The 17,500-nt window shown below is 41.1% G+C and overlaps 2 protein-coding genes and 1 pseudogene across 2 annotated transcripts in view; 1 reads left to right on the forward strand and 2 right to left on the reverse strand.

Annotated features, from left to right (window-relative positions):
* The window catches only part of LOC138041168 (melatonin receptor type 1A-like), a 1,846-nt gene extending 160 nt beyond the window's left edge, over nucleotides 1–1,686 (reverse strand). Inside the window, exon 1 of the mRNA XM_068886937.1 lies at nucleotides 1–1,686. This exon is cut by the window's left edge and continues 160 nt beyond it. Within this exon, the coding sequence (XP_068743038.1) occupies nucleotides 697–1,659 (963 nt within the window). The 5' untranslated portion in view covers nucleotides 1,660–1,686 and the 3' untranslated portion in view covers nucleotides 1–696.
* A 3,864-nt stretch (nucleotides 1,687–5,550) lies between these two features.
* LOC138041169 (melatonin receptor type 1A-like) lies at nucleotides 5,551–6,968 on the forward strand. Its single transcript, XM_068886938.1, has one exon. It carries the CDS (start codon nucleotides 5,650–5,652, stop codon nucleotides 6,643–6,645), a length of 996 nt encoding a protein of 331 aa, XP_068743039.1. The 5' UTR covers nucleotides 5,551–5,649; the 3' UTR covers nucleotides 6,646–6,968.
* Nucleotides 6,969–16,880: 9,912 nt separating this feature from the next.
* LOC138039907 (melatonin-related receptor-like) overlaps nucleotides 16,881–17,500 on the reverse strand; it is a 3,438-nt pseudogene continuing 2,818 nt past the window's right edge.

Here is a 17,500-nt window from a genome sequence, read left to right on the forward strand (position 1 = left end):
CAATCGCTTCGATTCTCAAATGAAGGCGACTGAAGGCAATCACCGTCCTTTTTTTAATCATTGGAAATGAAATGTATTCTTGGAAATTACCTTTCTCAACTGTTTTTGCTTGATTTTCTCCATCGGTTCCCATTTTGAAATATTGGTATCGATGACTTGAACATATCTAGCAATTTTCCTGAGAATAAATATTCCTCTTTAGTGTGAAGAATATCTCATTGCACGCAGTGATGCCCTTGTTTAATGAAATTTTTCCTGATCAATTTCTTTATATGTGGATGCGATGCAGAAATTCTCCGAGATTGACTAGGCGACGTGGAATGCAACCCCAACAAAAACATCGCTTCAAAATAGAACTATTTCGCGCTAATTCCATCTCTGTCAGGTTGAACACATTAAGCCTGGCAAAGTATGGAGATTCACTCTCAAGCTAGGTTACCTACAATTCTCATGTTTTCCAGAAAAAGAGCAAAGAAATGTTCTTCAAGGTTTGCCGAGCGTAAAGCCCGGTTTAGTGCCAATTTTTTGTCATTAAACAAATAATATTGCTGTACCACAGTTTCGTCGTCGTTACTTAACTTCTTATCAGCTACTTCGAATTTCTCTTCCCTGAATAAATCTTCTAGTGTAATAAACGATAGACGATACAACTGTTTCATGTCATAACTCTCCTCAGATATGGAGACTGGAAGATGCTTAAGGTTCCAAACGTCTTGGTGATGACTCATTAAGGTTTCTTTTGAGGCGCACTTGGTTAAGAACCTTGCGAAGCTCTTCTTTAAATCGCTTGCTAACAAGAGCATAAATGAACGGGTTGATAGTGGAGGATAAAAAGACCATAAAAGTGTAGAACAAGTACAGCTGGCGGGGGAGGGTAAGAGAACCTGTTGCCGTGTCGATGGCGTCTATGACCAATACAGGAAGCCAACAGAATGCAAAGCCAAACACAACAACAAGGGCGGTTTTAGTGATGTTGGCTTCTCGAACGTTCAGTCGGTACGCTCTTTCTGACATCACTCGATTGCGTCGCCGAAGCTTGCGATAAACACGCCAGTAACAATAGGACATGATAGCCGTTGGAACGACGATGAATGCAACATCGAGACCAACGGTGTATGCAGTGTTAATCTCGAACGGGTAAACACACAAAACTTTGCCAGGTTGGAAGGTGTAGTGGTCTGCTCCGAATAGTAGTGGCGGAATCGAAAAACTGAAGGTGACTATCCAGGCGATGATCAGGAATCCGATTGTGTTTCTGGTCGAAAAGACCGTCCGATACTGATTGGGTTTAACAACGCAGTATAACCTGTTAATGGCGATGACTGAGAACGTGTTCAAAGATGCCGTTGCAAAGGATATGACGCAGAAACCTTGAAAGCGGCAAAGTGATTGGCTGTAAAACCAAACTCCTTTGATGATCACTCCATGGGATAAGGGCATCACTGTTACAGCAACGAGAAGGTCAGTGCTGGAAAGAGCGACTATGAGGACATCTGTTACAGTAAGACGGCGACGATTTCTGTAAGCCAAGATGAATACGAAAGCATTACCTAACAAGGCTAAGCAGTTGATAATTAGTAGAGAGGTTGCTTCAATTACGATCGTCGAATTTAATCTAGTAGCGAGGTCTTGCGCAAGTCGCTTATCCACGAGCGACATGTTGTTCAAGAGCTCTTAATTCTTCGATCTAGAAACACTATGTGAAAACACTAATCTCAAATTCATTGTTTGCAAAAAAATGCAAGGTGCATTTATTTAATAAGTTGTCGCGAACATAAATGTACTTGACAGCTTTTTCCGAGACCCTACATCGACTGACACATTTTTGTCATCATTCCAAGAGCTGCTCAGTCCGGAAACGAAACTCTACTTATTTTTTGTTTCCTAAGAAACTTGACTTGAGGATGAACTTTTCACACGATAAGGTTGAGTGGCCAATCAAAACAGACTTTGTAATTGAAAATCTAAACATCTATGAGATGCAAAAACAAACTTGCGAACATGTGAACCTGAATAATCGCAAATTATAATGCTAAAGGAAATGGTTAATAAATATGAGTTTTTTCACTATCTGAATGATTTTGGGTTAGATTAAAGCGATGTAGTGTTGAAAAATTATAAGTCGTAGCAATAAATTGGGTTTTAAAGAAATATTGTTGGCTTCCCAAATAAAGTTCATTTTACAATAGAATGACTATGTGCAAAACTATGCCTTCCTGTTAATCATTTGCAAGAAAGAACACTTAAACTACGAAATGGCTAAACAACAACTAGTCTGAAATTTCAGCCGTCTTCTCCCTAACCATAGGATTAGTGATAAGACGGCTGAAATTTCAGACTAAAAAACAACTCCACATCAAATATCAACCCACATGTGCAAATTAGTTTTAAAAAACTCTCTGTCGAACGGCATCCATGAAACCTCCATTGACTGTCGCATATCTCCATCTTGCTTTCAATCCAACGCAATCGGAGAAATGTTGATCAAATTTAATGCTGGATTTGTTTTATATTTATAGTGTTATTGTTCCTTTAATTTTGCCTTGAATGAGTATGTTTTATTGCTAATTGGTAGTTTTGTTGATTTAATGGTTATTGATTTATCGGCCGCGAATCGCCATGTCGATGGTGGGAAACACCAGTGGATAACTGAGCAGTTTAACCGTGATGAAGTGACAATAACAACTTGCAGATACATTCGAATCAAGAACTCAGAGACCTGAGCCACGGTAGTCAGTTCGGGATCACTGGAGTTCCAGTTTCATTTGCTGAAGTCATTGCTTGTACTGATCATGAATGAGCTACATTTGTTCTCCTCTAGGTTTAAAAATTTTATTCTCTGTAATATTTTCGGAAGTTGTTCAGGAAATCTTAATCTTATATCAGACAACCTATGGCTGAATGATTTTGTGTCTTATAAAGCTTATGTCTGGGTCAAACGTTCCTGGTGTTGACCAAAAAGAGCAAGCTATTTGCGTACTTGACTCGATTGAAGCAGAGTCTTTAAGAGCAACTGACTACCACAAATTGTATAGTATCCAGGCGCGTAGCGTGGTCATTTTTTCAAGTACGCACAAGTACATATGATCTAGAAACCTAATTAAACTGAGCGAAAAATACTGCGTTCTTTATTTCTTGTTGAAATACAAGCAAAGAACAAAGCGTCTTACCCTTATTTTGAGCAAACTTGGCGCAAACAAAACGTTCTCGGAACGTCGCTTCTTTTTCAAGAACGTTCTTGGAACCTCGCTCCTTTGCAACCTCGCCTTTTTGTTGCACGCTGGCCAAACAACACTGCATTGTTAGAGCAGAAAAAGTACAGTGCAAAGTTAATCAAAGTGGTGCTTTCATCACGAAATCTTGGTTACGTACAAGTAAAATGTTAAAAAATAGAAACAATTCCTAAAAAATTCAAAATTTTCTGGTCACTTCACGTGCGTATATGCGTATAGGACGCTACCCGCCTGTTATCGAACAAAATAATGGTATTTCTTCTTCATATTGTTGTAAAAAAGCAAACGTTTAACCCTTTTTACAAGAACGAAGAATCGAAGACAATAAATATGTACTTGATCGATGTCGGTTTGATATTTGAATCGCTGTCTCGAAGCGGGCCGCGTCAAGTGAGGAAACCCGATTATCTTTAATTAGTGTTAGAGCCGGGCTTTGCTTTATTTATTGGAAATATACATTTGAATTCTTCAAGCCAACTTATCTTCCATTCGCTTGTAGAAAAGGACACCAATGACGCTTATTCTCTCCCCATCAAGCAGAATAAAAATGTAAACAAACGCTCGCCAACCATGCCGTTCGACAGAGTCTTAAAGTTCGAACATGATCAATCCACAAAAACGCAAAAATCTCACAAAAACCTTTTCCAACCAAAAGTTTTATTGAAGAAAAAAATTTCCCATTTCATTGCGCGCGTTCAAACAAGCTTCACACGCCGTGTCAAAAACCACGTGCAACTAAATAAGAACCATTTCTTTCAATAATGAAGCACAACAATGGACAAGCTTTCTTTCAAATAATTCTTGACTAACAAAATTCGTCGAAATCTCACAGACTGCAGAGTTGAGTACAATAAATTATGAATAGCCAGAAAATTGGAAACACAGACCACTCAAGATGTTTCGATTCCTTTTCTGATATCCAACCCGAAAAAGTTACCAGAGAATTTGCCGTTTGGTTCCAGTGTTGTACATAACATTATAAGTAGTAAGATATTATTGAGAATTCCTGGAATTCGACGAAGAGGTAAATGCGACTAAATTTCTTGCGTACGTTGCGACGTTTATTTGAAGCTTCTTATGTAAATTTTTGACAGACTATAAAACTGAAAGGTTAGGATTAGGGTTAGAAATAAAGATCGTTAAAAATCTTTATTTTTGAATGTTCATTTGGACCTAAGGATGCGACACTTAGCGAGAAATATTTCAAGGTAAATAGGTTGAAAAAAAAAATCGCAGAAAATCAGTGTTTTAAAGAAATATTGTTGGCTTCAATAATTATATACAATTCAGCATGAGAATGACTTAACAAATCTTTTTATGACGTTAATTTTAATCATTTGCCAGAAAGAACACTGAAAATTCCTGTCATCTTTATGACTGGAAATATATACGGGGCCGAAAATTTTTTAGGATACCGAGTAGAATTCTAGCATAATAAAAGGGTCCGAGCAGAATAAAGAAGCAATTTTTACGAGCACTGCCGGCAGGCAGAATAAGCCATTTTACGAGTACAATTAATCCAAGGCGCGTATTCGTTTGCCAGATTTCATAAGCAGTTCCCTTCAATTACATGTAACTATGGACTGACATTTTCATTAATTCTTGAACGATGAAAGTGGATGATTGATGTAGGAAACAGTGGCCAAGTAATTTTTTACTCGATTCAATTTCTTAACTAAGGGTGCCTTCGATTGACTGTATTCCGGAATAGGAATACATGGAATAGAAGTTCGAAATCCTTCGTTTTTACAGAGATTCGCATTAAAACTGTCAAACACAGGCTAAAATGCTATTTTAAACATATGTTTATTATCCTGTGTTGGTTCAAAAAGCCAGACATGCCGTTTTAAATCATCACTCCACGTATTCTTATTCCAGAATTGGATAATTCGAACGCGCCCTAAATAAATGCACCTTGCATTTTGTCAACAAGAAATGTGGGATGTTAATTACAATATTTCTTTAACAGAGTTTCTAAATTAAACAAGAGCTACCATTGGTCTTGGCTTGATTCGAGTTGATTTCTGTGTACAATGTCCCTAACTACTGCACCAGAGCTAAATATCTTGACAAAGTTCGTTATTATTTGATTCTTCCAGTTTTGCGTATTTTAAACCGAGCCAAGTACCTTCACCGTTTCACTGCCGAGGGCTTCCCCATTGACGAGTAAAATCGTCTGGCGTTAGAGAGAGTAAGATCTATACGTGTCAATTTATTAGACTGGCATCTTTATTACTTCTTAAGCAATGAAAGAATGAGAAGGATCATGATTGGTCAGTGTAGGATCTTTTAGCTCGGAAAAAGATGTCAAGTGATCTTTGCTTAAGACAATTTCATGAATGAATGCATCTTGCATTATGTCAACAAGTAGTTTGGGATGTAAATTACATTATTCCTTTAGCAGAATTGTTGTCAAATGGAAGAAGAGCTCGTGTTGGTCTTTGACAAAATGCGTGTAGGGGATAAGCGACTTGCGCAAGACATCGCTAATCGACCGAATTCTCTTATCGCAATTGAAGCAACCGCTCTACTAATTATCAACTGCTTAGCTTTGTTAGGAAATGGTTTGGTGTTCGTCGTGGCTTACAGAAATCGTCGCCGTCTTACTATGACAGATGTTCTCATAGTCGCTCTTTCCAGCACGGACCTTCTCGTTGCTGTAACAGTGATGCCCTTATCCGATGGAGCGATCATCAAAGGGGTTTGGATTTACAACCAATCGCTTTGCCGCTTTCACGGTTTCTGCCTCATAACCTTTTTCACAGCATCTTTAAACAGTTTATCACTCATCGCCATTAACAGATATTACTGCGTTCTTAAACCCAACCAATACCGAACGGTCTTTTCGACCAGAAATACAATTTGTTTCCTTGTCATCGCCTGGATAGTCACCTTCAGTTTTTCGATTCCGCCACTAATATTTGGATCAGACAACTACACCTTCCAACCTGGAAAAGTGATGTGCCTTTACCCCTTCGAGCTTAACGCTGCATACACAGTTGCCCTTGATGTTACATTCCTCGCAGCTCCAACCGCTGTCATGTGCTTCTGTTATTGGCGTGTTTATCGTATGCTTTGGCGACGTAATCGGGTGATGTCAGAAAAAGCCTACAGACTGAACGTTCGAGAAGCCAACATTACTAGAACCGCCCTGGTTGTTGTGTTTAGCATGGTACTCTGTTGGCTTCCCGGTATGGTCATGGATGTGATCGATTTTGCAACAGCTTCCCTACATCACCCGCGCCAACTGTACTTGTTCTACACTTTCCTGATGTTCTTGTCCTCCACTGTCAACCCGTTCATTTATGCTCTTTTTAGCAAGCGATTTAGAAAAGAGTTTCGCAAGGTTCTTCACCAAGTGTTCCCCCAAAATAACCTGAATGAGTCATCAACAAGAATTTCGGAAAGTTAAACACCTCCAGTCCGCATATCTGCGGGTGGTTTGTTGACATGAAACAGGCAGGAGTAATTAAGATAGCTGACAGGGAGTTTAAGAAACGACAACGCAAAATATATATATATTATTGCAGCACGCCTTCAGGCGCCGCCAGTCAGGTCTTTTCTGCAAAACAGAAGAATTGTAGCTAGCCTAGGAAGACATAATCTAGGAACCAATCCAGTTGGATCATACTTTGCTTAATTTGTAGAACATGACGGCAGAAATGGAATAAACGAAAAATGCTTACATAAATATATATAATTTTGTTTATTAAAGATTCTTAAGAATACAGAAGATTGGTAGGGCAGGGGTGGGGGGGGGGGGGGGCATATTTCAGGCATTCATACTAGAAGTCGACACAGTGAAGAAGATTTTCCTGTTTACTAACTTACTCCGGTTTGCTGCAATCTTTTTTTTTCTATTAATTTGGTATGCATCTCTGACGTTGTAAGGAAGGAGTTGCGTTATTTAACTTGCATTTATAAATATAAAATTTAAAGGCCACACTTTTAACATTCTTTAAAGGCCCCGCTTTTAATATTGCTTAAAGGCCCTGCTTGTAACATTCCTTAAAGGCCCCACTTTTAACGTTCTTTAAAGGCCACGCTTTTAACATTCCTTAAAGGCCATGCTTTTAACATTCCTTAAAGGTCCCACTTTTAACATTCTTTAAAGGCCACGCTGTTAACATTCCCTAAAGGCCCCGCTTTTAACATTCCTTTAAGGTCCCGCTTTTAACATTACTTAAAGGTCCCGCTTTTAACATTCCTTAAAGGCCACACTTTTAACATTCAATGTGAATAAATTCAGTTGAGATAGCTTGCGAGTGAAGACAAATTAAGTGAGAAACGAACGGAACGCCAAATCGTCTTGTGCGAAAAAAGTCGTTTTTATTGCCCTATGAGTAAATTGATAGGATCTCCTTTGAAGTAAACTTAAATATTCATTGTTGATAGCTCGTTTTTTTGAGAAAGTAGGGTTCGTTTACGTTCTTGTTTGGAAATCAGTTTTCATCGCAATAACAACATAGCAAATGGTAATGTCATAATAATCATCAATAAAGGTCTTCAAACGGGAATGTTTACATTGTTGCCTCATCTGCACAATTCTTTAGTTTTCTTATCAATCAGCCGGCGGAAAGTACTATTGTGAAAGGGATTGCATAATGAGCTACAGCAGATTGCAAAATTGGTGAGACACTCCCGCTAAAAAACAGTTTTTCTAGCTTCCAATACCCGCCGTATCTACGATTCCAACCTTTATGAGTTACCCATCCTTCTCCCCCTTGCAGTTGTGACTTTTTATGAGAGGAAGGAGGGGGTGGGGGGGGGGGGGATGAGGGAAAAGGTCGCAGTGTAGGTAATAACGCCCCAAGAAGGTGAAGTGTCTCCACTAATTTTGCAACTTGTTGTCATGTAGCTTTGATCTATGAGCAATGATGCTTCTAAAATTCGAGCACTTACGAAGAATGTTAGATATCATTAGAGCTTTTGCCAGCCAATACTTCACCGTTTTCCCTGGTTAATATAAATTTAATATAACTGACTTGCAGGCTGGATAGCACTGAAAGTGACAATACCAAATTTGCATTGTTACATTGCATTCTGATGTCAAAGAATGATCTCTAAGCTATGCCGACAAACCATTTCTGATCTTTTTGCGGAAAAAAAAGAAAACAAAAGCCATCGAAACATATATATCCATTTCGCCGGGAGAAATGTTCCGGCGTCAAATGTTCATGTACCATAAGTTTAGGTAATAACGCCCCAAGAAGGTGAAGTGTTTACACTAATTTTGCAACTTGTTGTCATGTAGCTTTGATCTATGAGCAATGATGCTTCTAAAATGCGAGCACTTACGAAGAATGTTAGATATCATTAGGGCTTTTGCCATCCAATACTTCACCGTTTTCCCTGGTTAATATAAATTTAATATAACTGACTTGAAGGCTGGATAGCACTGGAAGTGACAATACCAAATTTGTATTGTTATATTGCATTCTGATGTCAAAGAATGATCTCTAAGCTATGCCGACAAAGCATTTCTGATCTTTTTGCGGAAAAAAAAGAAAAGAAAAGCCATCGAAACATAAGTTCCAATAAAATTATTTCAGAAACATGATCGATCGATCATGGGGCGAAATCAGGCGAAAAAAGTGTATTACACCATGACAATGAACATTTGACGCCGGAACATTTCTCCCGGCGAAATGGAAATAAAGCAGACTTTTAAAAGGTGTGAAAATGAGCGTTCCAGTGAAGAATACATTCAATCCAAATCTGTCTCAACCAGATTGATTCGATTTTCGAAGCACTTCCCTCCTCGCCGTCTTTGTATTTGTCAACAAGAGGAACCGCTGTGACCATTTGATGACGGTGGAATTGCCCCAGAGGTGTCAAATACTAATTTGCACTCTGCTAAGATGAGCTCAACCCAACACAATTTCAGCAATTGTCCCAGAGTCAATGTTGAGATATGTGGGGCCGGTTTTACCCTTCTTCATCAGCCAAATAATTGGTATCCATTCCTTGCTGCAAGTGAAATTCACGATTATCAAATATAGTAAGTTCCATTGACCAGAAAACCAAAGGTTCCACGTTATTTAACTTTCTTCTCTTTTCCTTTCGTTCTCTATTACTTCAATAAGGTTGCTATGTAATGACAACCTTGTTCCCATGATTTCCATTGTCGTCGAGAAAAGGCGCAGGTTTCTCTCTTCATCGACAAAGAGACCCTGGGAACGAGGTCAAAGTGGATGACTGCTCTTTTGATACTGAGGTCAAACAATGAACTATTGAGCCATGCTTAAAAGGGCGTGCGACCACATAAGCAACGGTGATACCTACTAGTAACAACAGCAATAACTCGTTAATATTTTGAGGCAGGTGGTCTAAGTCGCAAAAACAAAGCATTACGATCCACTCAAAGTTTTACTACATTAATATTGTGTTTTCCCCCTTATCTAAACGCCTCTAGCTACCCAATACAAAGAAAATCCTCAGATTATCATAACATGAAAGCGTTTCTGCGTCCCAAATATTTGGCTTTTAACTCTCACTTGGCCGCAATTTTCCCTGACAAACTTAACGTTAAGATCAGCAAGCGCACCCCACTTAAATGCTACTAGGCGTCCTGAAAACAAGAAATTTGTTTTTTTTTTTGGATCTGCAACTCCTATGGGAGTTTTGGAAATTCTGGGAATTTTATATAGAGAACAAATTTCATGTGGATTTTTTTTGTCCTCAATAGAGTCAGGAAAACTCCAAGGGAAACGCCAGTAGATGTCCAGCAAGACGTCAGCATTACAGCATATCCTGAAACTGTCAATTCTCATACTACCACGACATGACACCCACATCAAAAGTGACATCAAAGAGAACAAAGGAAATACAGGTATTTCCTGTTTCTTTTGTTAAAAAAATTATAGGTCATAGCTAGAGGACGCGGTAAACATAGGCCTCCTGGCTGCAACGGTCGTAGGCAAAAAAAGCCATGACCTTTATGCGATGTGATCGTCGAGGATCTGCCATTGTCATGAGTGACCTCAATAAATTAGTTAATAAGGTAGTTTCTATAAAGTTTGTATGTTATTTGTAAACTCACTACGGGATACCTCACATAAACTGACCCGACGCGGTGCAAAAAGAAAAATAATATTAAATCAATGAAAATAAATAAAAACAACCTGAAAAAGCAGTGAATTAAGGTAGGGGTAATCGAAAGCTGTAAATGAATAGCGGTATTCCAAAGCGTTTTTCAATAAATGCGTCTTGTGAAAGGATGTCGCGTAAGGGGGTCTGTGTTTAATTTCCAGTCATCTGTTGTTGCCTGCTCGAGATAGATCATATATCTAACGTTCTGCCCGACATCTATCGATGCCCCAGTTAAACACCAACTAATTTAAAAAATGAATCTCATCGACATAACGCGTCTTTGTAATGGATCTCTTCTTGAATTAATTCAATGGCTGCAGGGCCAAAATTTGCTTGCCAATCCATTAAGGTGTGTTCCTTGCAATCAAGTGATGCAATTGACTTCAAGAAATCAAAACCACGTGGATCGTTACCAATGGTGAGTACCTTCACTATACTGAATCGACAACTGACGGTTTAACTACCCAATCTAATTCTATTGATTATGATAAAACTATACTGGACGAAACTAATCATCGAAAACAAATTAAAGGTAGTGATAAAGACTTACGAACGACTTTAGAGTAGTTCTGTCATGGATAAACCTAACACTACCACTGTAGTTGCATGCTGCGATCAGACGTTTAGCGGATTTTTGTTTCACTTTTTCAACAAAGAGAAATATAAATTCAAATAAATGTTTTTGAAAGCGTTAAAAATGCCATTACGATAACACAAAATTTTGCCGGGTATTACTGCGGAGTAACTAACACCCTGAGTAACTAAACTCGGAGCCGACTAATACCCTTGCCACCTTTGTTAGCACGAGTCGAAATACAATAGATCTCTTCCTCTGTCAAGCCCTGTAAAAATAAATTGGAAGCCGTAAAACGAAAAAGGTAAAGAAAGCTAAATGCTGTAGAAGACTAATGAATAAAGAACCTCACCAAATCTGAGGTTTTGTGGTACATTGTTTCAGAGTTATTTGGACGAAGCATGTCGTGCAACGTTTTTAGTTCTTAGTTCACCAACGTGGCCGCCAGAAATCAACAAAAACATCCGCAAAAGTCCTCACTTTTCACTCGCGAGACAGTACATATGAGTATAAACACATCTCCTAATATACTTGAAACGTTTGAAATGCGTAGAATCACAACGAGAATTTTTTTTCCAGTCAAAACAGATTTCAGTATCTGGCGTGATGGAAGTGACAATTCTGAAATTTAAAATGCTGAATTTTCAAAACCACGTACGTTACGCAACTGGTAACTGGTCAAAAGATTTTTTCCGGCATCTTCAACCTCATATAGATAAGAATCCGGAAGACTTTATACAGTTCTGAGTTTTGAATTTGATGACGTCACTATGAAAACGAGTGCCAAGTATTTATGAGGCAATGAGTCAATGAGTCAACGAGTTAGTGCAGTTAATTAAACCATAAAATGAAAGCTAAAATTTCAGAGAGTGCTTAGGCCTAAACACTGAAACGAGGGCTTAGGCTTAATCAACAAATTATTGCTGTACTGACTGGGAGTCCATTGACTCATGACTCATGACTCATTGACTCATTGACTCATTTGACTCATAAAACATGCGTTCTCTATGAAAACCGTCTTTTAATGCTATTCTTTTATTCTCATGCAAGTAAGTGGCTCGCCATTCCCCAGGGTCAGGAACAATGTAGTGACACTTTACAGGGTAGACAATATTTTTTGATGACTTGTCCAGCGTTGTTCAGAATGGAATACTGTCTACGCAGACAAGGTCTCCAAACTCATACATTTTGTACAACTCATACATCAACTCATACATTTTGCATCATGTATCCATTGTTCGGGAAGTTTTGGATGTCTTCCCCGTAAATAACGCACCTACACCGGCATGTGAAGCGGGAAAAAACAGGGTTCCCCATGTTATTGTGCATAATCTACAGCCTTACAGTTACCTCTGGTTTTTCCCTACAGGAGATGTCAGTTATGTCGCCGTAAAAAATCTTTGCGGAAAGGAAGCTTTTTTGAGGAATTTCCAAGACTCCCTCTGGCAAAAATTGTGCTACTAATCTACTTAGGGAGTGTACGAGAAATAAGAACGACAGCATCCAACATGGTATCCCTGACTAAGAACACAGTTGGCAACGTGTATGCAGTTCTCAGGCATACCTGTAAAAGAGATTTGCAGGACCGACCAATCATTCCATTCAGTGGAAATGTTTACGTAGTCAAGTGTGATGAAAGCCAATTCAAGCACAAATCAAAAGTGAGTAATGAACGCAGACGAGAATCCTTGTTATGTTGTGTCTGAAATTGTGGCAATATTGTTGTGCACCTGTGCGTAGAATGATGATTCACGCACACAACGGAATAGATAGCAAGGTCGCAGGGAATCTACAAAGCGGGGGGAAACTAAAGGCTGCGAATAAAAGTACCTTCTTTTGTATGATTATAGCTTGTTTCCTTTAAAAACGGTGAAATTTTTTCATTCCACATTTGTTTTGTTATGGGGGAGGTGGGGGGGGGGAGGGTAGGGGGGCATGTGCATCCTCGTTACAAGGGTATAATTTTAACATTAACAGGTTCTTTTCCTTCACGTACCAAGTGAGTAACTGAATCGTAATTTACGCTATAACACTCAAGGAAAAAGAGAAAATGAGACAGTTATAGGGAGCACAGGACCCTTTTCATGATGGTTTACATAGCTTTTTTGTTTTCATATCCAAGAACATCACGAGATGTGTAGGCTCGAAGAGTGAAACAAAAATTCTTGGTACTTTTTGTCTGATAGTTATATCATTTGTTGTTGTTGTTATTAATTTCAGTACCAACGAGGCAGAGGGGCTCAAAATGACGTGTGGTCAAATGGTCTCCCCTCCGTGATGCCATCTACGACTCAGCCATGGCTGCATTCGGCAAGAAAGAACGCAAGAATGCTGACTGGTTCGAGGCTTGCTGGGAAGAAATACAGCCAGTCACGGAGGCCAAGAGGAAAGCGATGCTGGCTCACAAGCACAACCCTTCCGAAAGCACACTTGACACCCTTCGAGCAGCTAGGAAAAAGGCGCAGCAGACCGCCCGCCGCTGTGCCAACGAGTACTGGCAGAACCTATAAGCCAAAATCCAGCAAGCAGCGGACTGTGGCCACGCAAAGGGGATGTATGAGGGCATCAAAACTGCCACCGGCCCTATGAGCGTCAAAATGGCCCCGCTCAAATCAAAGACTGGCGAGGTCATCACTGATCAGAGCATGCAGCTGCAGCGTTAGGTGGAGCATGCAGCTGCAACGTTGGGCTGAGCTCTACTCAACCCAGAACATCGTCACAGACACTGCCCTCAATGCCGTGCCTGGGTTGCCAGTCATAGAGGAGCTTGACAACACACCGACACTGGAAGAGCTCAGCATAGCCATCGACGGTCTCGCCTGTGGCAAGGCACCGTGGAAGGACGGTATCCCGCCGGACGTTTTGAAGCATGGGAAGCAAACTATCCTGCAACCGCTTCATGAGCTCCTCTTCCTGTGCAAGGAGCAATTTCACATCCTCCAAGACATGAGAGATGCCAACATAGTCACCTTGTACAAGACCGTAGTGGTTGCAACAACTATCGCGTCATCTCTCTTCTGCGCATCGTTGGCAAAGTCTTCGCTCGGGTCACCTTGACCCGCCTGCAGAGCCTTGCTTCGGAAGTCTACCCCGAGTCACAGTGTGGCTTCAGAGCCGGGAGGTCCACAGTGGACATGCTCTTCTCCCTCCGTCAGCTGCAGGAGAAGTGTCGAGAGCAGCAGCAGCCATTGTTCCTCGCCTTCGTGGACCTCACCAAAGCTTTTGACTTGGTGAGCAGAAGCGGGCTCTTCAAGATCCTCCAGAAGATTGGCTGCCCTCCAAAGCTCCTGGCGATTATCACCGTCTTTCACCAGGACATGCAGAGTACGGTCTGCTTCGATGGGGCCACCTTCAATGCCTTCCCAGTCAGCAGTGGAGTAAAGCAGGGCTGGATCCTTGCTCCAACCCTGTTCGGGATTTTCTTCTCGATGCTGCTCCAGTATGCCTTTGTAGACTGTACAAATGGTATCTACGTCCGGACGAGGTCAGACGGGAAACTCTTCAACATCGCCAGACTCCGTGCCAAAACCAAAGCTTACGTGGTGCTCATACGGGAGCTACTGTTTGCAGACGACGCTGCTTTAACATCCCACAGCGAGGAGGGCCTCAAATACCTGGTAGACAAGCTGTCCCACGCCTGCAAGGAGTTTGGGCTAACGATCAGCCTCAGGAAGACCAACATCCTGGCGCAAGGTGCTGAGTCCCCCCCAGTCATCACCATCGACAACACAGAGCTGGAGGTTGTGGACATCTTTACCTACTTGGGCTCCACCGTGTCAAGCTCGACTACGCTCGATGCTGAGATCAGCTGCAGGATCGCCAAAGCAGCTGCTGTCATGGCCAAGCTCAACAAGCGAGTGTGGGCAAATGACCTGCTGAGCGAAAGGACCAAGATGTGCGTCTACCAAGCTTGTGTCCTGTCGACTCTCCTTTATGGCAGTGAGTCGTGGACGACCTATGCCAGACCAGAGCGGCGACTCAACGGATTCCACCTCCGCTGCCTTCGGCGCCTGTTGCACATCAGGTGGCAGGACAGAGTCACCAACACCGAGGTCCTGGAGCGCGCTGGCTCACTGAGCATGCCATCACTGCTCATTTAGTGACGCCTTCGATTGCTCGGCCATGCACATCGCATGGAGCCTGACCGCCTGCCAAGAGAAATCCTTTATGGAGAACTGCGGGAGGGCGTCCGTCGAGTGGGTCGACTGCTGCTGCGCTACAAGGATGTCATCAAGCGAGACTTGCGATCTGCACTAATCGACACCAGTGCATGGGAGGACATTGCCAATCACTGAGATACATAGCGGCAAAGTTCAAAGTGGGGGGTTTCAAAGGCGGAAGCGGCGAGGAAAGAACGCGTAAATCCTTTTCGGAAAACGAGAGCCTTTGTATATTAATAAACTTATCATTCCAAATAATGTGATAAATAACCTCTTCGTATGAAGAAACCGGGGACCAAGCCTCTAAGCACTCTTGCCCTACCGAGTCAGACTCAGTCAGCGAAATACTGATATTATGAAGCGATGTTTTTGTTGCAGTTTCATTCCTTGTCGCTAAATCTTCCGTAAAAACTCGGAGAATTTTTTCATCGCATTCATATATAAATAAATTGATCAGAAAAAGTTCACTAAACAATTGGATCACTGCGCACAATGAGGTATTCTTCACAGTCAAGAGAAACGTTTAATCTCCCGAAAAATAACGATGAAATGGATCATGTATTGAACTGCGGATATGAAATCAAGTGAAGCTATGAACCTCCGCGTTATGAACGCATTTTTGCAATTGCGTAGAGAAGCCTGAAAAATTCAGGACTTCAACGGGGTTTGAACCCGTGACCTCGCGATACCGGTGCGACGCTCTAACCAACTGAGCTATGAAGCCACTGACGTTGGGAGCTGGTCATTTGGGGGTTTATTGTTTCCGTAAGGAATGAATCAACGATGTAAACAAGAACCTTGACACAAGGAGATCACGTGCACCTTTTATGGTTGCCTAGCACGTAATAAGTTTCTTCCTTTTGACAGAACATCATGACCTCTTCCCCTTTATTCATAGACGTCAGAGACAACAGACATTTTAGTGTTTTTAAGATCGGTTGTCATTAATCTTTAGCTGAGAATTTAAAATTCAGAGTTTTATGTGGTAGTGCAATAACTTGACACAGTGCTTTATTCCATAACTGTCAACTAAGCTGCGTTTTGTTTTCCAGGAGACTTAAGTTGTCTTTGTCTTTGCGTAATATGTAGCTCTAATAGTACACAATATTGTTTTGGTATCGTAAATCATTATAGTGCTATGGTAGATGTATTAGGTAAATAGCCCCCTTCCCCCCCCCCCCCCCTAAGAAGACATGTACTTACAAGTAAAATACCAAACCAAGATTCTTTCATTGCACTCACGTGATAAGACCCCCATGTTGTTGCCAAAACAATAAAAAAATGTAGCTCAAGTTTTGCATAATAATAGAGGAGAGCTCGTTCTGGATGGGAGACCTCAAAATATAAGACTTGCTTGTAGTTTTGGCTGCACAAGTAAATCACAAAATCGAAAGTGACATCAATTTCAGCGGCCGCGTGTGATCAAGTTGCCTTGCGTGTTTTAGCCTAAAATAGTGAAAGACATCAAAACAGGACAGACAGAACATGACAAAATAATTCAACGTGTGAGCCAAAGGGCCATTGCTGCCAAGACGGCTGGGTGACCCCTCAGATGGTCTACATGATTCCCCACTTGAAAAAATTAACTGGAGCGTTGCATTTCAATACCATCCAGCTCAGTGCCTTGTGTGCTTGTGTAACACGTACCGCAGGCAACCCAGTTAACGTTGATGGAGCGTCTAGTTTTTCATTAAACAAATAATATTTCCAATGTTGTGTCGTCGTTACTTAACTCCTTATCGGCTACTTCAAACTACTCTTTTCTGGATAAATTTTTTACTGTAATTAACGATAGACGATACGTCTGTTACATGTCATAGCTCTCCCCAGATATGGAGATTGGAAGATGCTTAAGTGTCCGAAAGTCTTGGTGATGTCTCATTAAGGTTACTTTTGGGGCACACTTGGTTAATAACCTTGCGAAGCTCTTCTTTACATCGCTTGCTAACAAGAGCATAAATGAACGGGTTGATAATAGAGGATTAAAGGATCATAAAAGTACAGCTAACGAGGAACAGGAAGAGAAGATGTTGCCGTGTCGATGGCGTCTATGACCAAACAGGAAGCCAACATAGAGCAAAGCCGAACAAAACAACGAGGGCGGTTTTAGTGATGTTGGCTTCTCAAACGTTCAGTCGGTACGCTTTTCCTCACATCTCGCAAATGCGTCCCCCAAGCTTGCGATAGACACGCCAGTAACTAAAGGACATGACAGCCGTTGGAACGACGATGAATGCAACATCGAGGTCAACTGTGTATACAGTGTTCATCTCGAATGGGTAAACACACAAAACTTTGCCAGGTTGGAAGGCATAGTGGTCTGCTCCGAACATTAGTAGCGGAATCGAAAAACTAAAGGTGACTATCCAGACGATGATCAGGAATCCGATTGCGGTTCTGGTCGAAAAGACCGTCCGGTACTGATTGGGTTTGGCAACGCA

The sequence above is a fragment of the Montipora capricornis genome, chromosome 3 (genome assembly GCF_036669925.1).
Source record: "Montipora capricornis isolate CH-2021 chromosome 3, ASM3666992v2, whole genome shotgun sequence".
Lineage (NCBI taxonomy): Eukaryota > Metazoa > Cnidaria > Anthozoa > Scleractinia > Acroporidae > Montipora > Montipora capricornis.

What these genes read in the sequence shown, in the direction of transcription:
- LOC138041169 (XM_068886938.1), top strand. Translation starts at nt 5,650, where the DNA reads ATGGAAGAAGAGCTCGTGTTGGTCTTTGACAAAATGCGTGTAGGGGAT.